The sequence below is a fragment of the Folsomia candida genome, unplaced genomic scaffold (genome assembly GCF_002217175.1).
Source record: "Folsomia candida strain VU population unplaced genomic scaffold, ASM221717v1 Fcan01_Sc019, whole genome shotgun sequence".
Lineage (NCBI taxonomy): Eukaryota > Metazoa > Arthropoda > Collembola > Entomobryomorpha > Isotomidae > Folsomia > Folsomia candida.
Window position 1 is genome coordinate 1124985 of NW_019091211.1, and position 23528 is coordinate 1148512.

The 23528-nt window shown below is 35.6% G+C and overlaps 4 protein-coding genes and 1 long non-coding RNA gene across 7 annotated transcripts; 2 read left to right on the forward strand and 3 right to left on the reverse strand.

Annotated features, from left to right (window-relative positions):
* The first annotated feature begins 889 nt into the window (after positions 1 to 889).
* Positions 890 to 4498, forward strand: LOC110857613. The gene is made up of 6 exons (XM_022106211.2): positions 890 to 1168; positions 1236 to 1487; positions 2181 to 2549; positions 2621 to 2861; positions 3150 to 3448; positions 4036 to 4498. Exons 1-6 carry the CDS (start codon positions 982 to 984, stop codon positions 4212 to 4214), a joined length of 1527 nt encoding a protein of 508 aa, XP_021961903.2. The 5' UTR covers positions 890 to 981; the 3' UTR covers positions 4215 to 4498.
* Positions 4499 to 7918: 3420 nt separating this feature from the next.
* Positions 7919 to 11945, reverse strand: LOC110857770. 3 transcript variants are annotated; one of them, XM_022106381.2, is made up of 5 exons: positions 11644 to 11945; positions 11446 to 11589; positions 10308 to 10667; positions 9421 to 9953; positions 7919 to 9139 (listed from the first exon to the last, which is right to left on the reverse strand). In XM_022106381.2, exons 2-5 carry the CDS (start codon positions 11572 to 11574, stop codon positions 8716 to 8718), a joined length of 1446 nt encoding a protein of 481 aa, XP_021962073.1. In that variant the 5' UTR covers positions 11575 to 11589; positions 11644 to 11945; the 3' UTR covers positions 7919 to 8715. The 3 variants fall into 3 exon arrangements, with proteins under 3 accessions (XP_021962073.1, XP_021962072.1, XP_035713923.1); XM_022106380.2 differs by having other exon boundaries at positions 11446 to 11944; XM_035858030.1 differs by lacking the exons at positions 11446 to 11589; positions 11644 to 11945 and adding an exon at positions 10908 to 11320.
* A 2523-nt stretch (positions 11946 to 14468) lies between these two features.
* Positions 14469 to 16162, forward strand: LOC110857801. Its single transcript, XR_002548712.2, has 2 exons — positions 14469 to 15198; positions 15725 to 16162. It is a non-coding gene; the product is annotated as an uncharacterized LOC110857801 (long non-coding RNA).
* A 2710-nt stretch (positions 16163 to 18872) lies between these two features.
* LOC110857922 (putative endothelial lipase) lies at positions 18873 to 20481 on the reverse strand. Its single transcript, XM_035858307.1, has 6 exons — positions 20329 to 20481; positions 20142 to 20266; positions 19759 to 20067; positions 19557 to 19700; positions 19275 to 19485; positions 18873 to 19187 (listed from the first exon to the last, which is right to left on the reverse strand). The coding sequence occupies exons 1-6, from the start codon at positions 20460 to 20462 to the stop codon at positions 19124 to 19126; spliced, it is 987 nt and encodes a 328-aa protein (XP_035714200.1). The 5' UTR covers positions 20463 to 20481; the 3' UTR covers positions 18873 to 19123.
* A 281-nt stretch (positions 20482 to 20762) lies between these two features.
* On the reverse strand, positions 20763 to 23150 carry LOC110857709 (pancreatic lipase-related protein 2). Its single transcript, XM_022106321.2, has 6 exons — positions 22680 to 23150; positions 22291 to 22415; positions 21868 to 22170; positions 21534 to 21677; positions 21256 to 21469; positions 20763 to 21181 (listed from the first exon to the last, which is right to left on the reverse strand). Exons 1-6 carry the CDS (start codon positions 22805 to 22807, stop codon positions 21136 to 21138), a joined length of 960 nt encoding a protein of 319 aa, XP_021962013.1. The 5' UTR covers positions 22808 to 23150; the 3' UTR covers positions 20763 to 21135.
* Positions 23151 to 23528: the final 378 nt, after the last annotated feature.

The following is a 23528-nucleotide window of genomic DNA, read 5'->3' on the forward strand; positions in this document are numbered from 1 at the left end:
CAGGTAGTCGAGCAACTAAATAAAGTGAGTCGTAGTCATATAAATCAAACTCATTTAGGAAAAATTATGCATTATAAATGCATAAACCTGTTACCGATATAACTATGGACGCTTACAATTGAACATGCATGTGCATATCCTGAACATTTTGCTAATATCAGTAAATAAATTACCTTTCCTTATTTATTCATTGTAGTACTTAGATTACCTATTTTTACATATGTACTTACCTGTATGGGGGCATCAAAACTTCAATCCGCAGTTGCATATGCAGATACAGGTACATCCATCCAATTTATTCGCAATATACGAGTACCCTTAAAATAGTCCTTTTCACATGGAACATTTGTTTTGCAACCAACTGAAATCATTAATTTTAAAAGTATTTGTCTTCAACAAATCTTACAAGAGAAATTTGTTATTCTTGCTACTTACATAAAATTAGAAAGATTAGGAAAAATGGGATAAAATTAGGATGGGATAATTAGGATAAGATTAGGAAGCAACAAAAATTGTCCTAAGAATAAAATCCAGCAATTACAATTACTTAAATAGATATGTAAATATGCTGCAATTTTTTTCTAATTCCGTAACTTTTCTTCCTACGCACGCGCATCGACATCCCAAGCCGCTTCTGTCTTTGTCTCTAGATTATGATGAACTTGCCCTTGAACAAATTAGCATATAAATATACATTGAGGTATCACACATCTTAAAAATATCCATAGCACAACTGGTTTTTACCACCAGGACATAATTCCTGCACATGTCTACGATAAAATACTTATTATATCTATATCTATCCATGTATTTATGTATGCACACTTATCAACTCGATCACTGTCCCTTTCTTCGTAATCGGACCAGTTCCAATGATTAACTTCGATGAAGGAACCAGTTTCCAAAATCGCGTCATTCCCAACGGACTTACTTTCATCCCGAGCTTAAGGTGCGCATTTTAGTGATTGCATAATTTTTGAAATGCGTACCATGTCCGAAACTTTGAAAGTTGTGCTGCTTTCGATACTCGCGTACACAATTTTTCTTCCATGCACGATCCTTTTCGCGATTGGTATCCTGTTTTGGAGGAGCTGTATCAAAGCGCTGGTTTACTTTCGACACTGCGGACAAGGATGGAGAATAGTTGACCCCAGTTCGGTTGGAATGGGTGTGTAAATTAATGGGCGATTTAATCCGAATTTTGTAAATTTTTACTAGTTTTCTAAATCGTACAGCTTCCACGGACGTTTATGACACACATTCCTGGACGATTGCGACTACGTTTGAAATTCACCAGGAGACATTTGATTTGCAAAAGTTACGGACAGATTTTGAGAAAACGATTTTATCTGCGAAAATATGCGAAACTGATCCTTCGTCGAAATTGGCCTACCCGGAATTAACGTCTTGTTTGGAGGAAAAATTTGGCTACTACTTTTGGCGACCGTGTCCCTCTTTTAAGATTGAGGATCATTTCAGTTATTTAGGTGGGGAACAATATTGATTAGTTGATTTCTATGCATTATGTAGGTTGCAATTCTGATCCGATAAGAATCTCTGAACATACATATATACGCAGACCAATTCTGCCCTATTTTCAACAAGGTTTCAACTAAGGAAGAAATTCCTAAGAAATTCCCCTAGGGGAAATTCATCGGGAAAAGTGGGAACAAATTACTAGTTTTCCCCACCCGTACATCTTCGCGTACATGAGGTTGGAAAAACATCAATCCTGGTTGAAATTGTGGTTAGTTATAAGGTGTAAGGTAAACACTCATTGTACACGGTTAAAAAGTGGTTCCTTTAAAACTGTAGACAGATTGTCTACTTAACCAGAGGTGTAAATATGAATAATATTTTTTGCGAGTCACCCATCGCGTTTTGATATGCAAACCAGTTTTTGTTGCTAAAATTCGAAATCTTCAAATCTTTACGAATAATAGTATACAAATTTATGCAACCAAACGGTAAAACTACATTTCGAGTGAAGAAGCGAAATACCAAAAGTTTAGACATACACACATGTATGAATGTAAATATGTATTTGTAACGGCTTACATTTAATTTCTACATTTAATTTCATAGCCCCCCATGAAAAATAGTTAAAAATTACACCGAACATGCCCATTATTACATAATTTGTACTTATTGGGCTAAATTTTCATTCTATACTCCTGTAGATGTTCCCAACCTAAAAAGCATCGATGATCCCGAAGACTTTAACGCCTTATCGAACCACCTCCTTCGTGACAGACGTTGGAAGAAGGGCCAGCCTCTCTGGGAGTGGCTCGTGGTGGAAAAATTAGACGGCAAGAGTCTCGTCATGTTCAGGATTCATCACATCATCGCAGATGGATGGTCCCTCTTTAAACTGGCGGCACGGATGTTCACTACTGAAAATAGCGTACCCTTAGCGTCCGTTATTCCACTTCCTAATGCTTCAAGAGGGAGAAGCTGCTTAATTTCGCCCAACTTTATTAAGGCGCCGTATGAAATGGTCAAATTAAGTAGAACGTTGAACTCCAGCACCACACTTATCCCAGAAGAAGGCATGCAATAACAATAAATATGCATACATATATTCAACAGGGTCAAAGAATATGTCTCATTATGCCCACAGTTCCAATCAGCAAAAACTCGTCCGAAAGCTTGTGTTTTGCCGCGGTTCAGGGTCCAGCATTAAGTGAGATGAAAGCTATCCGATCAAAACTGGGGGTGGACTTCATGTCCCTCTTATTGACTGGATTGTCAGGGTCCATACGAGAAGCCTTCATCAACAAGGGTCTCCAAGTACCCGACGAGATCAAAGTCGCGTGTCCCATCCCGTTGCCTGGACATCCGAATAAGCTCTGCAACCATTGGTATGCAAATTTATGATGGAATCTATTACATACAATTATTGGGGGTATTCATTACGAGTTCGCATGTTCGCATGCAACTTAATTTTGGAAATAAAATTGCAAACTAAATACTAGCCTTGGAGATGAAGAAGTTCGAAAATGAATTTTAAAGCCAATTTTTTGCGAACTTGCGATTTGTTTTTTTGCAATGTTGCGAACTCGCAATGAATGTCTTCATTGTGTCTTTCTTCTGGAAAAATTCAAATGAAGTATTTAACATTTAAATTAAAATAAAACATGTCATTCCAGTTCGATGTGTTTCGTTCTTCTTCCAATTGGAGAACCAGATCCGATTCGACGTCTTCACCTTATTTCCAAAAGGGTTGTTACATTCTTGCACTCCAGCCTTCCAAGTACAATTCACTTAATTGCCCTGCTACATGGCTCTGTACCAATCCCGCTCTTAAGATCATGGAACGACAGGGTTCGGAAACTGTTTCCTGTCGTTTTGAACAACATGGTGGGACCTCCGGCTCGCTGTTTCCTGGCGGGGAGCGAAATACAAAATATGAAATTTGGACTTAACGTTCCCTATAAATCGTCAACAGGTAAGAATTTAACAGATCAATTTATGCAATTTGTTTTTACTTTTGGTTAAAAAAACATGAGGGTTTGCGCGATATGTCGAAAGGTGATGTACTGTTCAGTGAGGTAGAAATAATGACGGTATTCAGGAACGATATCTTCGGACGTCGGTATGTTAATTTCATACTTTTCGAACAGTTTAATTCACGAAAATAGAAAAATACATGCGAAACAAGCTTATGAACGAAAAACGTGCTACTTAATTTCGTAAATTGGCATTTGTTCGTGCAGAAAAATTATGCAAGAAATTTTTGCAAGTTTGGGAACCTTCGTAGGTACGGGACATCTATCTAGCTTCCAATTTCAGCATCCACTGTCCACCAAAAAAAATACTGTCCACTTTCCACCCAAATAAATTTTGTTCACTGTCCATCGATTTTTTTCCTGTCCAGTGTGGACATTTGTCGTTAGAAGATATGGGGTGACGAAAATTATGTTAAAGACGTGTTGAATTTGTCTACATCACATAATTTAAGATATTCATAAATTCACAGAAGCTTTACATCATTTCTTCATAATTTTAATAATATGGTGTCCTTCCTTCTCATAGGATTCGCCTATGGCCTCGGCTTCTTTACGTACAATGGGGAATCAGCGGTAGGAGTGGTTGGACTTGGAGACTATTTTCCAAGCACTAGCTCTGCTGAGACAGTTTTAAACAGTTGCATTAATGAGTGTAGGTTATTATCAGAGCTTTCAACAGACTATTCGGTGGTTAATGTGGAATAGAATTTAACATAAACAAGAATATTAATAAGTATATATGTATTTCTGTATGTAAGCATTTACATAATTATATTAAGATTGACAATCAGTCAACTGTATTATTTACCTTATTTAAGGATTTTATTTATGTGTGTATATATGTATGTATTTTAGATCATATCTCCCACCAAAAATTATTTTGTTGTTAATTAAAATTCTTAGTTATTCCTGTACTAATTATCATTAGTAATTATTAGAAATTTATAATGCATTGTTCATAAATAATAAATATGAGCGAATAATATGAATAACGTGCATTTATTACGCTTGCCAAAAAAATTAGTAAAGCATGAAACGTTACAAGTGAAAAATTTAATAATAGAATTGGTCAGATAAATAATTTATCACACGGAAAAGCATGAGAAATTACCTGTTACTAAACACATTGATTTTGGTGAATTATTGACGTAAAAATCGAAATGGATTTATGCATGGACAGAATAAACAGGACTTAGAAAAGGAAATGTAGTTAAAATGAGACTTAAACTAAACTGTGATAGAAACTATGTGTAAGTACCTGACATGAAATTTTTGCATTTATATTTTCGAGCATACATAAGTTTCAGTTCAGATATGAATTTTAACTAATTTTACATATAATCAAAATAATCATTTTTCTTTCATGTTTTTAATAACTTTGAAGTTGAGTAGTTCTGCAAAGTTCCAAAACTTGCAAACATATGCTTGTTTGTACATACACAATGCATAAAGTTTATGAGCACGGATGAAATAGGGAATTCAAAACCGGACCCTTTTCTGAAAACCGGTTTTCGGTTTTTCACCCACCAAAACCGGTGAAAAACCGGTTTTTCACCGTTTTCCCGAAATAATATTTTGTGCACTAGATGGGGAGAAAAATTAAGTATGTGGGTATCGTAGGTTTAAAAGCCTGACCTTATGCACAATGGCCTAACGTGTAACGGGGCCACCAGCACCCTCTGCAGCACGTGGGCCGATCTACGTGCTCGATCCGCATTATAGTGAACACGTTGTGCTCACACACATAGATAAATTGTATTGTATTTGAGTCTTTAAGATCAGAGTGAATAAAGCCTCCGTCGAAAGCACATCTTGACTTGGTCCTCGGATTCATTTCTGGAAATCCACTTCCCCTCCAGCATTGTCATCACGGTCACCTTAGCATATCGGTCACATCAGCATCTGGGTCAGCATCCGTCTTATCATCTATTGGGAGGAAGTTTGGTTGGTGGATTCGGGGACATAAAGAGGTCACGTCCAGAGGATTAATAGGGCGTAAGTCTTGGAAGAGAAGGTCAAGAGAGTTTCAAACGGAAAGATTCACGACAAACGTCAAACTAATTAAAAAATATATCTTCTCTAATTCTTTGAGGAACTAAATACAGTCAAGAGCAAAACTTTACGACATATGGAAGAGACTTTTGGGACATGTTATTCAAATGGGGAATTAAAGGCCGTAAAGTTTTGCACCGCGTACCTTTCCGAATAATTTTTTTAACGCTGTGATATAATTTTTATTGAATAAAGCGTGCAAAAGTAGGGGGTGACGTGGTAAATTATTTTTGTCGCCGAATTTTTTTCAAGGAACTACAAGGAATTGAAAGAATTAATTTTGGAAGAGACTTTTGGGACAGCCATAAGCACAATGTGTTGTCCCAAAAGTCTCTTCCAAAATTAATTCTTTCAATTCCTTGTAGTTCTTTGAAAAAAATTCGGCGACAAAAATAATTTACCACGTCACCCCCTACTTTTGCACGCTTTATTCAATAAAAATTATATCACAGCGTTAAAAAAATTATTCGGAAAGGTACGCGGTGCAAAACTTTACGGCCTTTAATTCCCCATTTGAATAACATGTCCCAAAAGTCTCTTCCATATGTCGTAAAGTTTTGCTCTTGACTGTATGCAACTTAGGAATAGATTATCTGTTAATTATCTGTAGTAATATGAAGATGCTAATTAATTGTAAATATGTAACCGAAGCCTAGTTGTATTCTAAAAATTATAGAAAAGCATTATCTACTTCGATATGTCATCCAGAAGAAAATACTACATTCGTAGGAAATTAGATAAAAAAGAGACTAGTGTGTCATCTTTAAGATTTTATCCATTTGCAAGGTTGCCCATTTTTCGCGAATGCTTGCACGAACAACCTTACTGTAACATTTGAACTAGATTTTGACCGGAGAAATTTGTGTCTATTCCTGGACAAAATAAGCATTTTCTTAAATGCATAAGTCATACGTACACATGTATGACTTTTCAAAATACGCATTCATACAATTTTCAGGCAAAACTTAAAGCTGTTAAAATGATATAACTTCAGGTTTTTGCACGTGTTTCTAGGTTAGAACCACGTTCGAAGTTTATTTGAAAATATAATTTATGTAAATAGAAATTTGCAGTTCCGAGTATTAATTTATGAATGAAATACGGAATCGCCTAAAAATTTAAAGGGTTTAAAACGCCATTATCGCAGTTGGATACGAACCCACGACTACCTGCTAATAATTTATGTAGTTTTTCAAATTCATTGCTATTAATTTTGTTGATTGTTTTTGCAACTTTTTAAATTGTGTTATTCCAAACAACTAGCAAAATTCTGTTAAAAATTATCAAATAGTTTTTCAAAATAATTGCAGGCCTTAATTTTAGGCTTGAATGTTATCAATTTTGTTTAAATAGCGTCAAAATTCGAAAAATAATAGCGTTTAAAAATTTAAAATTTTGACGAAAAACCGGTTTTTAGAATTACCAAAACCGGTTTCCGGTTTCACCGAAAACCGGTTTTTCTCCGGTTTTTCCGGTTTTGAAAAACCGGTGTTGAATCTCCTAGGATGAAAGTGTTTTTACATACTAGGTAGGAATGTATGTATGGTAAATATATATCTTGTTTAAAGGAATAGTGATTATTGACTAGTTCTAGTAATTATATTTGAGCTAAAATAAAGTGCTAAAAGTATAATTTTTTGATAACTTCAAACCGGAGTACACTAATAAATGTACATAGGAAACCTTTCCTGTACTCACAAGGGACACTCATGACCTGTCGTTTGAGTCCAGGGTACCCACTATGTTATTTTGAATCTACTAGGACCCCAGATGAAGGATTCATTCATATTTCCGTGTAAAACTCATATTTGGCGCCATGGCGTGGCGCCAAACTTAGAAATTTGCATTTTCGACCAATTTCAACCCCTCATAACTTTTGTAGTTTATGTCGGATTTTCAAAATTTTATGCTTAAAATGACCACAAAAGTCAAAATTTTTGAGAAAAAAATAAAAATAAAAAATTTCTAATTTTTGAGATATTTTTAGCATTTTTTCGACGAACCCCCATTTCTAAGAAAATTACGAAATTTTTCGAAAAGTTAAAAGCGATAATTTTGGAAAAAATTTCATGGAATACGAAAGTTTAACTCCTTGTCATGATTTTTGCCAAAAATTTTTAAAATCCGTCCAGGATTTCAAAAGTTCTGGCGGTTTCAAAAATAAAAACATTCAAATTTGGCGAATTTGGCGCCACGGCATGACGCCAAATATGAGTTTTACACGGAAATATGAATGAATCCTTCATCTGGGGTCCTAGCAGATTCTAAAAAACATAGTGGCCACCCTGGACTCAAACGACAGGTCATGAGTGTCCCTTGTCAGAATCAAAGTAAACAAAAAACTAATTTACCACATATTTATCAAAATAATTCCATAGCTAAATAATTTATTATCGAGTACACAAAGTTGATTCACTTATCATATTGCACTTAAGTTTTCACGATTTGCATATCTATATTTTTAAAATTTCATTTCTTACTCTCTTTCACTTTGTGTTGCTTCGGGAACCTTTGACAAATGATATCATATTTACTGCATAGTTTAGTTATGCATAAACAAAATTGTTGACTTTCACAAGATAAGTTTAAAAACGCAAGATTTATGTCATGCTGATTCATGCATTCTTGCAAATGTACGAGCTACATACATATTTCAACACTTAATTATTTATGCACATATGCACATCCACTCATGACATTTCACGCAAATAGATTCTCTTTTGTCCATCCCGACAATACCCGTCAATTTAAGGTATATCTACATACATACTTGGATATGTACATATTGCTGACTTTTGTAAAGAATTGATTCCCATGTAAGTGAACATATACTTACAAAAATAGTACTCTAACAACATCACCCCACAGCAAAAATAGCCTACTTACTGTGTGTACATTGTACATATGTAAGGATATAGGGTTACAATCACCGTAATGTTTCTTATCCGTACTGTATTTTTGGATACATTTACATATCTACTTGTACGGATAAGGACAGGTTGTGTTTTACGTAAAGTTAACAGAAATAGGAATTTATTATGCATATACTTATGTAGGTATACACTGATTTGAACATTGAATTGAATTTGAATCACTTAATCACATATCTTTGAAAATATGTAAATACTGAAAGGATGAAGATACTCAATATCTGTTAAGTATTATCCGTCAACCTCGGAGTCTTCCAATTGGGCAGTATTTTTGCAATTTTGCTGCAAAACCTGTTATAATCATAATATTTCCCAGCTCTCCAACAATTAAACCATCTCTTCGTATTGGGATCCTCGTCTTCTGGACAAATCGGTGGAAACGTGATGTCCAGCGTGGTCAAACTATCCCAGGTTTGCGTGTCGTGGGGAAAGAACATTTTGTAAATTTCGAAAGAGTAACGAAATTTGTCGTGTTGGGTTTCATTGCAGCAAATAATTGAGAGTTGTACTAGGCTAGGAAATTGGGTCGAGTAATTGAGATCAAGGCCTCTCTCCAAGTCGCCAGTTTCGTACAAAAATTCGACACATGAGAGAGGCTGCTCAGGATTAAATTTCGGGTCGGTCCTGTTCCCAATGTGCATTGTTAGTCTGGAAAAACAGAAAATTTTCAGTACTACTATTTTTAGTAAAATTTAAGGTTATGGAAATATTTGTAAGAATTTTATCGATTTCAATGCAGTTATTAATATCAACTGCATGCGCTAGCAAAACTAACACATAAAATGGAGATTTTCAAAATTGGTAAAAAAATTATAGCTAAATGATTAACGATTGAACATTTACATCGATTTAATTCTACATCGGTTAACACACTTGCAAATTTTTGCAATCGCATCACAAATTTCATTTATAACTTATGCATTTCATACTTTTTTAAATTTGGCATTATCGGCCAAACCAGAGTTCCCCTGGACGTATCTGTAAACTGAATCCAGCTAAATTCCAACTCTTCCAAGGTAGCTGAGAATCTGTGGAAAATTTTAGAAAGTATTCCCGGTCCTGCAGCATCCGCTAAGAAAAAATTTGTAATGTGCAACTTCGTCAGAGGAATGTCCACCTCAGGCAGCAGCGAGTAACAGAGTCGATTGCATTTCGTACACGGCTCACAGTTGCATATTATCTTGAAACTTTGCAGTCCTTGATAATTTTCGGGAAACTGGAGCAATTCGCCATAAACAACGGGGAGAACGGATGAATGGACAGTGAGGTTCGTAAGATTGGGACAAAGACGGAGGAAATTTTCTCCATTTTCGTCATCATCCATTTGTAACCTACAACAGGATACTTTTTGGACGCGATTTTGGACTTGGTCGATGGACAAAGTGGTCACGGTGGGGAACACGGGTCGATCAGGGCGACATGGTGGCAAAAACATTTTTCCGCTCGATAACGTCAGAGAAAGCTGTAGAAAAAATAAGAAAAACTAGGTTTTGATTCCATATTTTTAAGTATTAGAAATTTTTGTGCAAAATCTCAACGAATTGAAGCCAAATAGAATTTAAAACCCGTTCCATAAATATAATGCATTTGAAAAATTCTACAACAATGTTGAAATAAAAATATGTTACGGCTTACAACTTATTTCTTATTTTTTGAAAAATAGTTTCAAATTTTTCTCTTAAAAAATACATTCTAGCATTATCAATTCTGAGCTTCTTTGAATTTTGCATTTTTATGATTTTACTTGACATTGGTTGGTTACCATGACAACTCATTGCACAGGCACTACTAAATACGATAAATAAACCAAAATTACCGTTGTTAACGAATTAAGAAAGTAATTTCCAGATCGAGCCAAAAATTTAGCAAATCTTTCCCCCAGAATTCCATCGTTGATAATGTGGAGACTTTTTACATCCATCGTGTTTTCATGGGGGGCTAAAAGTTGGTCCAAATGTGCGTAATTTGGGGGGCAGCCGACACAGCGAATTTCCACTTGTGCTGGGAATTTGTGCATATGTGTCAGAACTTTTTGCGTGTTGAGATCTGTTGAGAGTCGGAGGGGAAATTTTTTTAGGAGGACGGAAACTCCAACTTCAGCCCAGATTTTGGTAACCAAACTGCATGCTTTGATGTCTTCTGCGAGGTCGAGATGAGAGAAGACGCGGTGCAAAAACTAAAAAGACAAATAATTGCGCACTTAAAGTGATTTATTATTATACAGATTTCATATGATAAGGTTTCGTAAGATGTTTTTTGGAAGGAGGTAGTCTTGTTTGTTATTTTTGAAGTATTTAAGTTTTGTACATTATAAACCAACATTCGAAATGTTCACACCAATTTTGTAAACTATGTATACTCTGTAAAATAATTTTACTCATATTTATTCAAGATTAGGTTTTTATCATACATTTACCCCTGTTATTGTGTTTTATTATCATCAAACATTGCAAGGCAGAGACCTTTACGTGAATCATCACGGAATTAACTCGGACACTTGTAACTCACTAAACCAATCGTGTCATTAAATTTTATAAAATCAAAAAACTTGACTTGTATAAATTCTTGCATCCAAAGAATAATTTTATTTATGCAAAAGCAGATTTTCCTTCGTCATTCGTAATCGTTCTAGTTTGTGATGCGCAAAAAATGCAAATTTCGTGCGGCGTAACTTAAGAATTGGTTTTGAGCGACACTTTTGGAATATTTTTTCGGAATTTTCTGATTTTATGCTACACGGTAAACTAGCAGCGTAATTATGTAAGCTACTATAAACTGATGTGATTTCTTCAATTTTACAAATTTTTCACCGTGTAGCAAACACCTGAGTTAATTTTGTCATTGTTTTTAACATATTACCACCGTTACCGTTATACACAGTTACACACATGTTACTTTGCATGTCCAGCTTACGCGTTTATGTGCCATGCTTCACATACATAAAATTTAATTACCTCTTTATTCCATAATACAGAAATTATTGCTGCTTCACCACCAGTCCCATTTTGTACTTTATTATCCATCCGACCTCCCACTTTCGACACGCCGGGGAGGACGGTTGTCGCAAATGCAAATTTACCCATACTCAGTTATCTCGCCTATAATTAACACGCAGTTAAATCACTCAGCCAGCTGTTACATAACAAATTCACCTGACAATCAAACCAGACTGGACACACTCGTTTAACACGAGCTGTACGTTCTAAATTTCAGTGTGAAGGACGGACGGCTAAAAAAATCCTCCAGCTTCTGATGCATCATGATGGATGTACAGTGACATGTACATTTGCAAAGCTTGGGTGCCGAATGCGAGACAGATTACGTGATGGATGTTACGCTAATGGATGGATGGAAAGTATGTATGCTGCCTGCATGGTCAGACTAGACTTGTGTATAAACAGATAACTTACTAGGTAGGCACTATGCGTACAAAAACTCGGTATATTATAAGCAAACTAGTGATAAAAAACATTGTGGTGATGGAAAACCTATCTCCTTATGACGCATGCACAAAACTTATGTAGACATTTGCTACGGGGTGATATTGCTGGCGTAAAGCAAAGTACATATGCATGTAGGTATGTATGTAGGCTGTGCCCTTCTCTCCAGAAATCGGCTATGCTGTATGTACATAAGGGAAGGCATACATAGACGGGAGAGAATCTACGGGAAATGTCATACATAACTTATGTAACATGCAACATAAGTCACGTAAAATGCATGCGATAGCATATCAGGTATTCCTTTTGCAGGAATATGTACATATGACACAAACTTCACGAAACTTTCTTTATGCATGAAAGTCATGCATTAATTTTTCATACAAGGTAGCTACTAGCTATTGAAATCATTTATCAAAGTTAATAAATTTTAAATAACAGCACAAGGTGAAAGCTTATACACTATATTTTGAAGTTTGTCGTAAGTATTAAGGATGAGTTTCTACATAATGTGCATATGTATGAGTGGTACTTATCTCCTTACCTTTACTATGTATATATGTACATATGTACCTACGCATCGAGATGTACATATGTACATAAATACGTATTATGCATATAAACATGTTCATTCTACTCAGGATTGCAAGTTACATAGTCTAATTTGTATTAAAATCAGGTTAAAAATATTGTAGGCGCATTTGAAAATGATCTTCTACGTAAATACGCATGAGTGAAAAATATGTATGTTCAATAAAGATTCATGCATTACGAATTGAAAGTTCCATGGGCAATTTATTTTGGAATCATTCTTTGGGAATATTTGCAGAATCTTTGTATGGGACTCAGAAATTACTACTATGTAACGAAGTACTAACGTGACTAACATCCCCATGGTAGATTTCTTCTGCGGTCACTGCAGGCAAGTGTTTCGGGTCTAAGTAACTTATGTAAATACCTGCAAGAAAATAGTCTCGTACAGTTACTTATTTTGACGTGAAATAAATACAAAAAATCTTTCTGCCGCATAGGGTGCTACCTATATATCTAGATAGCACATACATACGTATGTCATGCATTTATTGGCATTTCTTGCTTTGAGGTGTTTTGAAGATATGAAGCGCACTTGCAAGAAACAAAATACTGGAAGGAACAAGCACACAAGGAATGCTCCTCAGTGCCATGAGTAAAAGTCATGAGCACATAAATCTTGAAAAATATGTACAAATTGCGTATCTAGTTTGTGCTGCACACACACAAATTACTTACAATGCGACGGTGTGAGGTGGTTATCGCCGATATCCACCGGACTAATTTTAAATTGTTCACGTTCAAAAATAAGTGGACCCGTATTTTTTCGTTTTCCTGAATGAGCATATTTACGCCCTTGGCGAAATTTTCAAAAAAAATTTCAGCCAAAATTCGGATTTTTAAAAACGCTGTAACTTTTCGAATTTTAACCCGATTTCAAAAAATAAACCCAATTTGTGTTCAGAATTACATCCCTGAAAATATAAAAATTCATTTTTAAAAAACTTTTATTTTTCAAAAAATTACCGTTTTTTGGGCTTCTAAAAACTCAGAAATAGCATGAAAATATCAAATTTTTAAATTTTTTAAAAATGAATTTTTATATTTTCAGGGATGTAATTCTGAACACAAATTGGGTTTATTTTTTGAAATCGGGTTAAAATTCGAAAAGTTACAGCGTTTTTAAAAATCCGAATTTTGGCTGAAATTTTTTTTGAAAATTCCGCCAAGGGCGTAAACATGCCCATTCAGGAAAACGAAAAAATACGGGTCCACTTTTTTTTGAACCTGAACAATTTAAAATTAGTCCGGTGGATATCGGCGATAACCACCTCACACCTCCTCATTGTTAGTAACTGTTGCTGCTCAAATTTATTTATGTACAGCGACAAGTTAAATTCGCCACTGTACTTACAGAAGTTGAAAAGTTCAACCAACACTTTCTTAACATTTCGTAGGTTATGTGCGATGCGACTCAACCATGGAATTCTGAACATTCTAGATGCCTATAATTACAATGTATATCAGTAGAAGTTGTATATGAATGCGGAATCTTAACAAGATTAAGATTGCCCAATTTGTACGGCATAGATGAACTATTAGGTTTAAGGACAAGTCTAAAGTCAAATTTTATGAGCAGTTTACTTGCTCTGTTGCCAATAACCCTTGCCCGTGAAGAAGAGCAGAACGTGTTGGGTTTTTTTACTTAAATTTCAGATCTGTTATCAAGCTTGTCCTGAACTTTGTCCAGGCATCCGTCCAGTAACTAACAATGTGGACGCAAACCATGTTCAGCCCAAATTATTGTTTTACTACCTTCGTTTGAAAGACTAACTCTTGAGGCAACATTTAGTTCGGAACTTGCGAAAACAAGCCGCATCATTTTTATGCAATACTGAGCACAAAACCAGTATTCAAATTTTAAAAAGTCAAATTTCTCTCTATCGAACTTGCAGTGTCCATAACTGCTTAATTTTTCGCATCTGCGCACGTGCCGAACTATGTAAATATTTTTTCGAAAGAGTTCGTCTTTCAAACTAAGGTAGCCAAAAAATAAACTTGGCTAAACATGGTTTGCGTCCCAATTGTAAGTATCTGTGATATAAGACAATGTAAGACACGTTATCAAAGAACACTGCCTGCTTCTTACTAGGGGGCGTTCATAAATTGTGTGACCTTACTTAAAGCATTATGGTTTTCTTGATAACGTACACCGTAAAAAATATTGGAAAAATAAGAATGCATGCGCATACAAGTCTCGCGGAAAAATTGTAATCGGCTGGCGACAAATTGTAACCACGCGGTATCAAACACCTTGGACCAGTCTTATTTGTTTTTGTACTGAAGAAAATGCGGGCTATAAACTAGGTTAACGGTACCCTTAATTATGTCGGCGTGGCCCCATATATATAACTATGTGCACCCCGCGAGGTTTAAAATTTACTAATAAATTAACTATATAGGTATATATATACTTTTTACTGAACAGAATGGAGGCTATAAACTGGATAAGCCGTGGACAAGCCTTCGTGAGCTACATAATTTATGGATGGCCCATTAAATAAACTATCAATCATGAAAGTTTGTTAGCTTCAATTACGACAGAATATCCTTTAAATAGTTAACTTTGGTCCCAAATTCACTCAGAGTTCAGCAGACAACTTACACACTCTTGGGTTGCAAATAATTTTAATTCAGAAACATAAAAAGTGTGGTATATTTTTCGGATTTTAGAAGGTGAAGGTGAAGTTACTTAATTTATATATTTTAAATAAGTACAGGGTGGTTCATAAATTAGATAACAGGAGAGTTAATTTTTCCCAAAAATTTATTAAAATGCCAGGCGACAAATAATATCTATTTCTACATTTTCAAGTGAATTTTTGGGTAAAATTAGTTTCCTTTCTACCGTATTTCTGAGCCACCCATGTGCATGCCGTAAATTGGTCACACACAGGATAATTTACGCATTTAAATACACCGACTCGTTAATTCGAATTAGTATAAAGTGCGGGTTAAACTTTTAAAATTGTAGTCAGTTTCTGAAAACTTTATTTTAAAACCTGACTTTTTTGAGTTTTTTTCTTAGTTTTTCAGTTTAAAAAAATTTCTATATCACTGAAGGTCTCGTAATGGTTTTCTTATTACTTTGGGATGTAAACATCAGTCTAAAATTAATTTTGTCAAAAGCTACATACATATGTAAATCACGAACTGCAAAAACAATTACATTCATAAACCTGAAACTTTTTCAAAATTCCAGATTCAAAATGGCAATCATGCATCGATTTATTCGTCTCCTTGTCGTTCTTACTTTAACCGGGTCTTTTTTTCCTGGACGGGTAGACGCTATCCTCGGTTGCGCTTGTTTGGCGACTAGCTGTCTCGGCTGGAATGATCGCGTAACGTGTGGCACAAATCAACCTTTTCTGGGATTGCCAATTTTTAATGGAGGCACTTGCAAGTGGGTTAGTGACGAATGCAAGTTCAAATGCCAGGGTGGCTTAGGCCAGATTTGTATCTCCATCTGAAAAGAAGTCATGGAAAATTACACATGCGGCATAATTTATGCCAATTTATTGTAAAAATGAACCGATTCAATAAAATGTTAAACTTATTTACATAATGTAAAAAATATTATAATTTTAAGCCCAAAATCAGCTACTATCTATTTGAATAAATATAATGGTTAAACATGAAATTCAATTGTCATAAGACACATGCATTTAAGACGGGTTTAGGATTGCTATGAATATAAAAAGTATGTGAAGTTTTATGAAATTTTCATTCAGTTTTGAATTTTATTGCACCCACAAAGATATGTACACATGTTTTATGTATCGCATTCAAAATTTCAATCATATTTTTGCATGTTGCATTTTCCCTAAAAAATTTTACCATGAAAATATATTCACGAATGTCAAAGACACTAGCGGATTATATTTTTAATAAATGAGGTTCGTGGTCTACCGTCCACCTCACCTTCCGCGGCCACTGGCAGCAACCATCGAATTATGAATATTCTCCCCATCACGTAACGAGTATGAATAAAAAATCTTATTTATCTGTCGTGTCAAGATTGGGGTAAGTTTGTACTTGTACTAAAAAGTACTGTATAAATTCTAGTAAATCTTACGTTTGCACCTGTACCACAATATGGAACATCTTCTCCGAAGTACTCCAAACTTTTTGTGGTTTATTACGGAGAAATTCGTATACCTTGCCTTTGTAAGGATGGACATAAACTTGTCCTCAAGCCGGTAATAATGCATAATATTAATATGCTTCTTGTCTGTCCGCATATGTAGGACAGACTTATGCAGTATGTGTATGCATGTAAGTACTAGGTGGCCCAAATAAAGTGTTAGTAGATAGAAACGCTGTAGCTTAAGCAGTTTTTGTGCTACAAATTTCTAGTACATTTTAATGGAAAGCCAGTAAATTTTTAAGTAAAAAACAATTTTTGGTTTCTGAAATTTCCTCCCCAACATTAATGCAGAGCTGAAGACGCTGCGTACAGCGCTCGATTGGAGCACGCTCGGAATCCGTGGACAAATTGCTCCATTTCATGATCAAAGAATTTTTTGAAGCTTTCAGACTTCTAGGAGGCTTAGAACACACCTTTGCCACTAACTTTGACCATTTTTCATAATCCGAGGATTTAAATCCAGCAGGGAGGATAACCATTGAAAGTTGACATAAAGTCTGGAATTTGGTTTTTTAGCAACGCGTACAGCATTTTTTTCACTATGCACTGGTGCTGATTTATGCTGCGAGGTCTTATCGAATTCATTGAATAGGATCTCACTTAGGAGGGGAGCTTGCGAGGTTGATAATAACAGATCCTGATGCCCTTTGGATATGTGGTAGGGTCCTATGAGTGTACTAAAACCCTGAAGTGGTTTAACTCCATGGCCACATTTGCGCCCGCCACACCCACTCAAAAATACCCAAAAAACGCGTTCACTCCAGTTTTCACTCACTCAAAACCTCGCCAAAAATCCAATTTTACTCGGATTTTGAAATTTCTTTCACCATTACACTCCCAGATAGTTGCTTTCTTCAATCCAATATCAAACTCAATTTTGCTGATGATTATTTCGCAGGGATAATTTGCGTTGTTGATTACTACAACAATGCTCATTCAGAATTTTAAATTTTAAAAATACTAAAAATTTCGAAAATATTGAGTTTGATATTGGATTGAAGAAAGCAACTATCTGGGAGTGTAATGGTGAAAGAAATTGCAAAATCTGAGTAAAATTGGATTTTTGGCGTGGATTTGAGTGAGTGAAAACTGGTGTGAAAGCGTTTTTTGGGCATTTTTGAGTGGGTGTGGCGGGCGCAAATGTGGCCATGGAGTCAAACCACTTCAGGGTTCTAGTACACTCATGGGACCCTACCACATATCCAAAGGGCATCAGGATCTGTTATTATCAACCTCGCAAGCTCCCCTCCTTAGGGGATGTTCCACGGACTCAAAAATATATTTTGAGAAATTTTATTCCTTCACCTTCCCCCTACTTTGGATAAAATGTAGAGAAATTGCCCCAATCAGCTCTAATCTGCCAAAACCATCACAAAACCTGGATGATGTGAACTTTCGACCTCTTTTCTGTATTGGGGGACATCTTTGACAGATTTGACGTAGATTATGGCATTTTGTGTGATAAAAACTTGTTCGGATGTGAAAATCTCCTCATCTGTAAACAGAATCTTCTTCACTTTTTCGGCTCATACCGCTTGAGGAAAGCACTTCATTTCCTTAGTGGGACTTTCTTTCTGGGTATCATCAAGAGGTGGCAAGTACCACATTTCAAAACCTTAACCCTAAGGTTCAGTTTGAGTACTCATTGGATAATCTGCGTCAACAATGTCAGCTGTGATGCTATTTTCCGTAGGAATTTCGTGGATTTCTTAGGATTCTATCCTTCAGCGCCTTCACGATGGGCGTGGTCCTTGGAGGTTTTCCAAAAATTTTTCTTCGACTGTTCTTAGTCGATGGGGTCCTCATGAACGTTTTTCTAGCCCGCTGAACTAAATTAAAGTGCACGTTCGATTCCTGTCACATTTTTCAAATTCGTCATTTCTCTTCCCCTTTTTTTGGTGGAAAATTATCGTCGCCCGCGTCCTTTCTACATTTTCTCTGCCGATATGCTTTGGAATCAGTTGAAAACTGATTGATGATATATATGCAAAATCGCACGAGGAATCCAACGCACTTATCAGATTTTCATTATCTCCAGCGGTTTTAAAGTTATTAGCTACTAACACTTAGCTTGGGCCCAGTAAGTATTATGAAAAATATAAGAGGTACTTAAAAAAATCTGCAATTTGAATTCCACGTTAAATTATATGTATGTGCATTCATTGGAGCCACTGCACATTAAGTATCAACGCTTTTATAAAAATTTAGAGTTTACAGTTTATATCTATAGCTTTCTTATAGTGGAACACAGGTATGCAAAATTTTATTACTAGCTTTCATGGACTTCTTTAATTGCTCAATTTCATGTATTACAAGTATCCAACCTTGAGTAAATTTCACATGCACGGACGGCTTTCGACGGTAAGTAAACTGATTTTGAATTCCACTACACAGATAAACAATAAATATATAAATCTACTTTAAACTGGTTTGTTAAAAATTCAAATTAATTTATCATCCCAAAATGTCGAATAAAGTGTGAAGATGTTCGGCCGTGATTTGATATTCGCCACGCGTTCTAAATACAGAAAATCTAATTATAGCAAGCATATTTGTTAACTAAACATTCCCCAGAGAAGTAATTATATAAATTTGTCTCAATTACGTGTGTGGTGTGTAAACCCCTGCAAAAACAGGGTTCGGACACTGTTCCTGACATTGCTTAAAATTTCCAGGGTCCAACTCTCTACTGGAACATTGACACGCTACATAAGCATTTTTAAAGGAGTCAGCAAACAGATATACGGAAAAGCTATGGCTGCAAGTTAGCAGATCAGTGATAACATTGCACTCAGGCTGAGCATGTCCGTTGTTCACTAGAAGATTTTTATAAATATATGGCATCATTTAACTAAATTAATAATTATGTACAATCAATTTAACGAACATATGAAATCGACATGTCCACCCAATGTGCTCTCCCCGTAAAAACCGGCATTCGAGTGGTAAATATCGACGAAACTGGCGTCACTCTTGTCAATATTCCAATCCGGATGGGACGGATAGTATAGCGGGCCGGCCGGATCGAGCCCTATGAAAACACAGCATGGCAAATTTTTTGCGAATTTTATTGCAAAAATTTGACCTACCCGTAATTCTGGGCAACTTCCTTCCACCCATGATTAATTGCATTTCAGCACCCGCCCGCCCTACAAGATGGGCCCCCAGGGAAATGCCCACTAGATGAATCCTGTCCAAATTTATGCTGCCATCGTAATAAAGCCACTCGATAAAATTTGCGAGACGTTTTCCCCCTGCGGCGACATTCTTAACGGCAATTGGGTACAGGAGGGGGAGGTCGAGGGGGAAGATGACATTTCCCGATAAAGCTGTCCAATCCACAAAAATGAAATTGTCGATGAACGGTGAATCCGTTGTGAAGGGGAGGACGACATTTTCTGAAATTAATTAATGAATTAAAATGTAATTAGTCACTAAAATCTTTTTGCCCAGCAAGATTTGCATGGCCTACTTTGCAAGAGCCAAAGATTTCCAGGAGTTCCGAATCCATGTACGAAAAAAACTGTTAATCCACCCGGTTTATAGGAGCTCGCTTGTAAAGATACTTTGTCCTGGTATTTAATCTCTTCTTGAAGCCTGAGGGCAAATTATTTTATTTTAACTTAAATTCGTTGGATATTTACAAAACATGGGCTCACCCGAAACCCTTCACTAGCAAAAATTTTATTTTGTTCGGATCAAATCCGATTTCAAACGGTAATAACAAGGTACTGGTGAAGAGGAGTAGATTGCAAGCAAAAATGAGCAAGATCAAGGGCAACTTTAAATTCATGGTGGTGGAATACTGACCGAGATTTTGAAAGTAAGAAGAACATGCGAATCTGGTTTGGATCCTGAAATGTGCAGACAACAATACGAATATGTATCACGTCGGCATCATAATTATTTGCACTTGCAAATACGTGAATAATTGTAATTGCACAGATGCATAGAAATACGCAGGTATTAACCTGATCTTCTCATTTCACGTGTGACAAACACACTTGCTTTTGTGGGTTCAACAATTTTGTTTTTATAGGAATACTAAATAGTTATGTATGATACCAATAAAGGCGAGCTTTCATTTTCTAAGTGTAATCTCAGCACAGGTTTTAATCGAGTATACAGATATTACATATATAGTAAATTTATTCATTTTCATATGTATTAATTACTTGTAAATCAACAATTCAGTGGCAACAAGAACTTAAATACTACCGATTTTGTAATTCAACTAATCCTTGAAACTGTGGTTACTTATACTTACATGCAGATATTATATAGCTTCAGTCCATAAATAACTCTTAATTTACTATGGTTGACTCTTGACTGGTCCATTCTGGTCGATTATGGACCATGGACGGCAAGTAAAGTTAGTGCCCTTGTCCAAATTTATTTCAAACTAAATCTGTTTACGATAAGCCGTATTTTCTGAGTAATTTGTTGTAACATTTTTTTTACTCGAATCAACTCCCAAGCTTGGGAACGTCAACGTGGTAGGTACCACGTGTCCTGCAAAAAAATACAAATTGTATAAAACAGATCCAATCCATCTAATCCAAACCGTAGGGTAAAATATTACATACGTGTGTGGTATGTAAATTCCTGCAAATACAGGATTCGGACATTGTGCCAGGCACGTCTGGAAATTTATCGCATCCAACTCACGACTCGAACATTGACATCCGATGTAACCCTTACGAAAAGTAGTGAAAAACCAATCAACCGAGAAGACATGACTGCAGGAAACCGTGATCTCGGTTATTAAATTGCACCCTGGTTGCAAATCCCCACGATTTACTGAAATGTGTAGCAAAAGGTTATTCTTCCATGTATAATACGAGTATAGTTTTTTTTTTCTTACACGAAAAATCCACGTGGCCATCCAACGTATCATCACCAAAGAAGCCAGCGTTTGTATGATAAACGTCGACAAAGTAGGCGTCATTCTTGTCAATGTTCAAGTCCTGGTGTTTTGGATAAAAAAGTGGTCCGGCTGGATCTAATCCTGAAAAAGTGGCAAATAAATTTGAAGTGTGGGAAAAAATCTTTGAATTGAAAATGCAAATAATTTTAAGATGTCTTTTAAAAATATGTACGAAGTCTAAACTCTTAACAGAAGCATCAATTTTACGAAAATATTTTCATGAAAAACTGCTTGTACAAAAATTTCCAAAATTTACTAATGTTCCAATTACCCGTAATTCGTGTTATCTTTCTGCCCCCCATAATCAGTTGAATTTCAGTTCCTACCCGACCACTGAGATGCGCTCCGATGGAATGTCCGATGATATGGACTCGATCCAAATTCAAATAATTGTTATACGTAAGCCACGCAATAAAGTTTGCTACTCTTTTCCCCGCCGTTTTTATATTGTTGATAGCGAGTACGTATTGGATGGGTATGTCGAGGGGAAAGCCGGGTTTTCCTGCCAGCGTTCTCCAATCGACGATAATGAAGTTATCCACAACCAATGAGTCAGTGACGGAAGAAATCAACGCTACAAATACAGAAATTTAATTTTTAATAAATTTTGAAATTTTGTGTCAATTGTCGTACTAATATTTGAAAATTACAAATTATCCTTTACAATTTTTATGGTTTAATTAGCAAGTATTACGTTTTTGGAAAAGGATTTCTTCCGATGTAAGAAATCCATGCAGATAAACAATAGTCAGTCCACCCGGTTGTAATGAACTTGCACGCAGCGATAGTTCATCCGTGTATTTAATTTCTTGTTTAAAACTGTAAATGCATAATGTTATACAAAGGGCGTCCTATCCTATTTTACGCAGTGGAAAAATTGGCCTTGTAATTTTATTCGACGTTTGTGAATTTATTTTCTTTGTGAAATATAAATATTCTCCAAACTTTTGGCTACCCAGCCTGTGAAAATTTATTTATACTACTGCATAAAATAGGACTAGACGCCCCTAGTAATTGTGAACCTTTATATCTGTATACATACGTCTAATAAAATAAAATAAACACCAGAATTTTATTACTTACCTTGTGCTCTTCACTAAGTAAAATTTTATTTCGTCTGGATTGAATCCTATTTCGAAAGGGAGTAGCACATTTGTACAAAGGGGAAGATTTGTAACAAAGCTGAAGATTATTGCGAAGTGGAACAACATTTTGATGACGATTTGACAAAAGTTATAATATAGTCATATTTAAAGGCACACATAATAATCATGCACTAAATCCTGTTTAAAACGCTTCTTGACGAGTGGAAGTAGACCTTTAAACTTGTTTTATAGCTCTTAAATAAAGCAAACATTCCACTTTGTACGAATTACTAAATCGCGATACCATTTTCACCAAGATTGAGAGATTTCAGAATATTAGTCAAAAAGTCCTTTAACTTGGGAATTTATTCCAAAAGATTCTAGGAACTCGGAAATTTATATGTGAAGATGCTGGATGTTTTCATATCTATGATTACAAGTAGATACAGACGAGCAATCTACATATGCGTCTAAGACAATGACAACTAAAACTACGCCTGTAAGAATAAGGTACCAAGTGTTTCTCTTGATAAGATCAAGTTCGCACAATGCATATTTATTACATATATTCAGATTGGAAGAATAGCCCAATGTTGTCGAGAAAGTATTTATATAAACCCCAGGGTACCTTTTTTGTTCGGGTACTTTTGCATGTATGTAGATCATTCTTACACAAGCATACATAAATAAGATCATTATGCAAATTAGTAGACTACATTTATTGATTGGATGATTTGGATAGACAATCAGGTTAAATTTTATTCAGATTTGCATTTTAAAGATTTTAAGTTCGTCTTATCTTCAACAGCACGATTACGTAAAACAATATTAGCGAGATTAAAAAAAA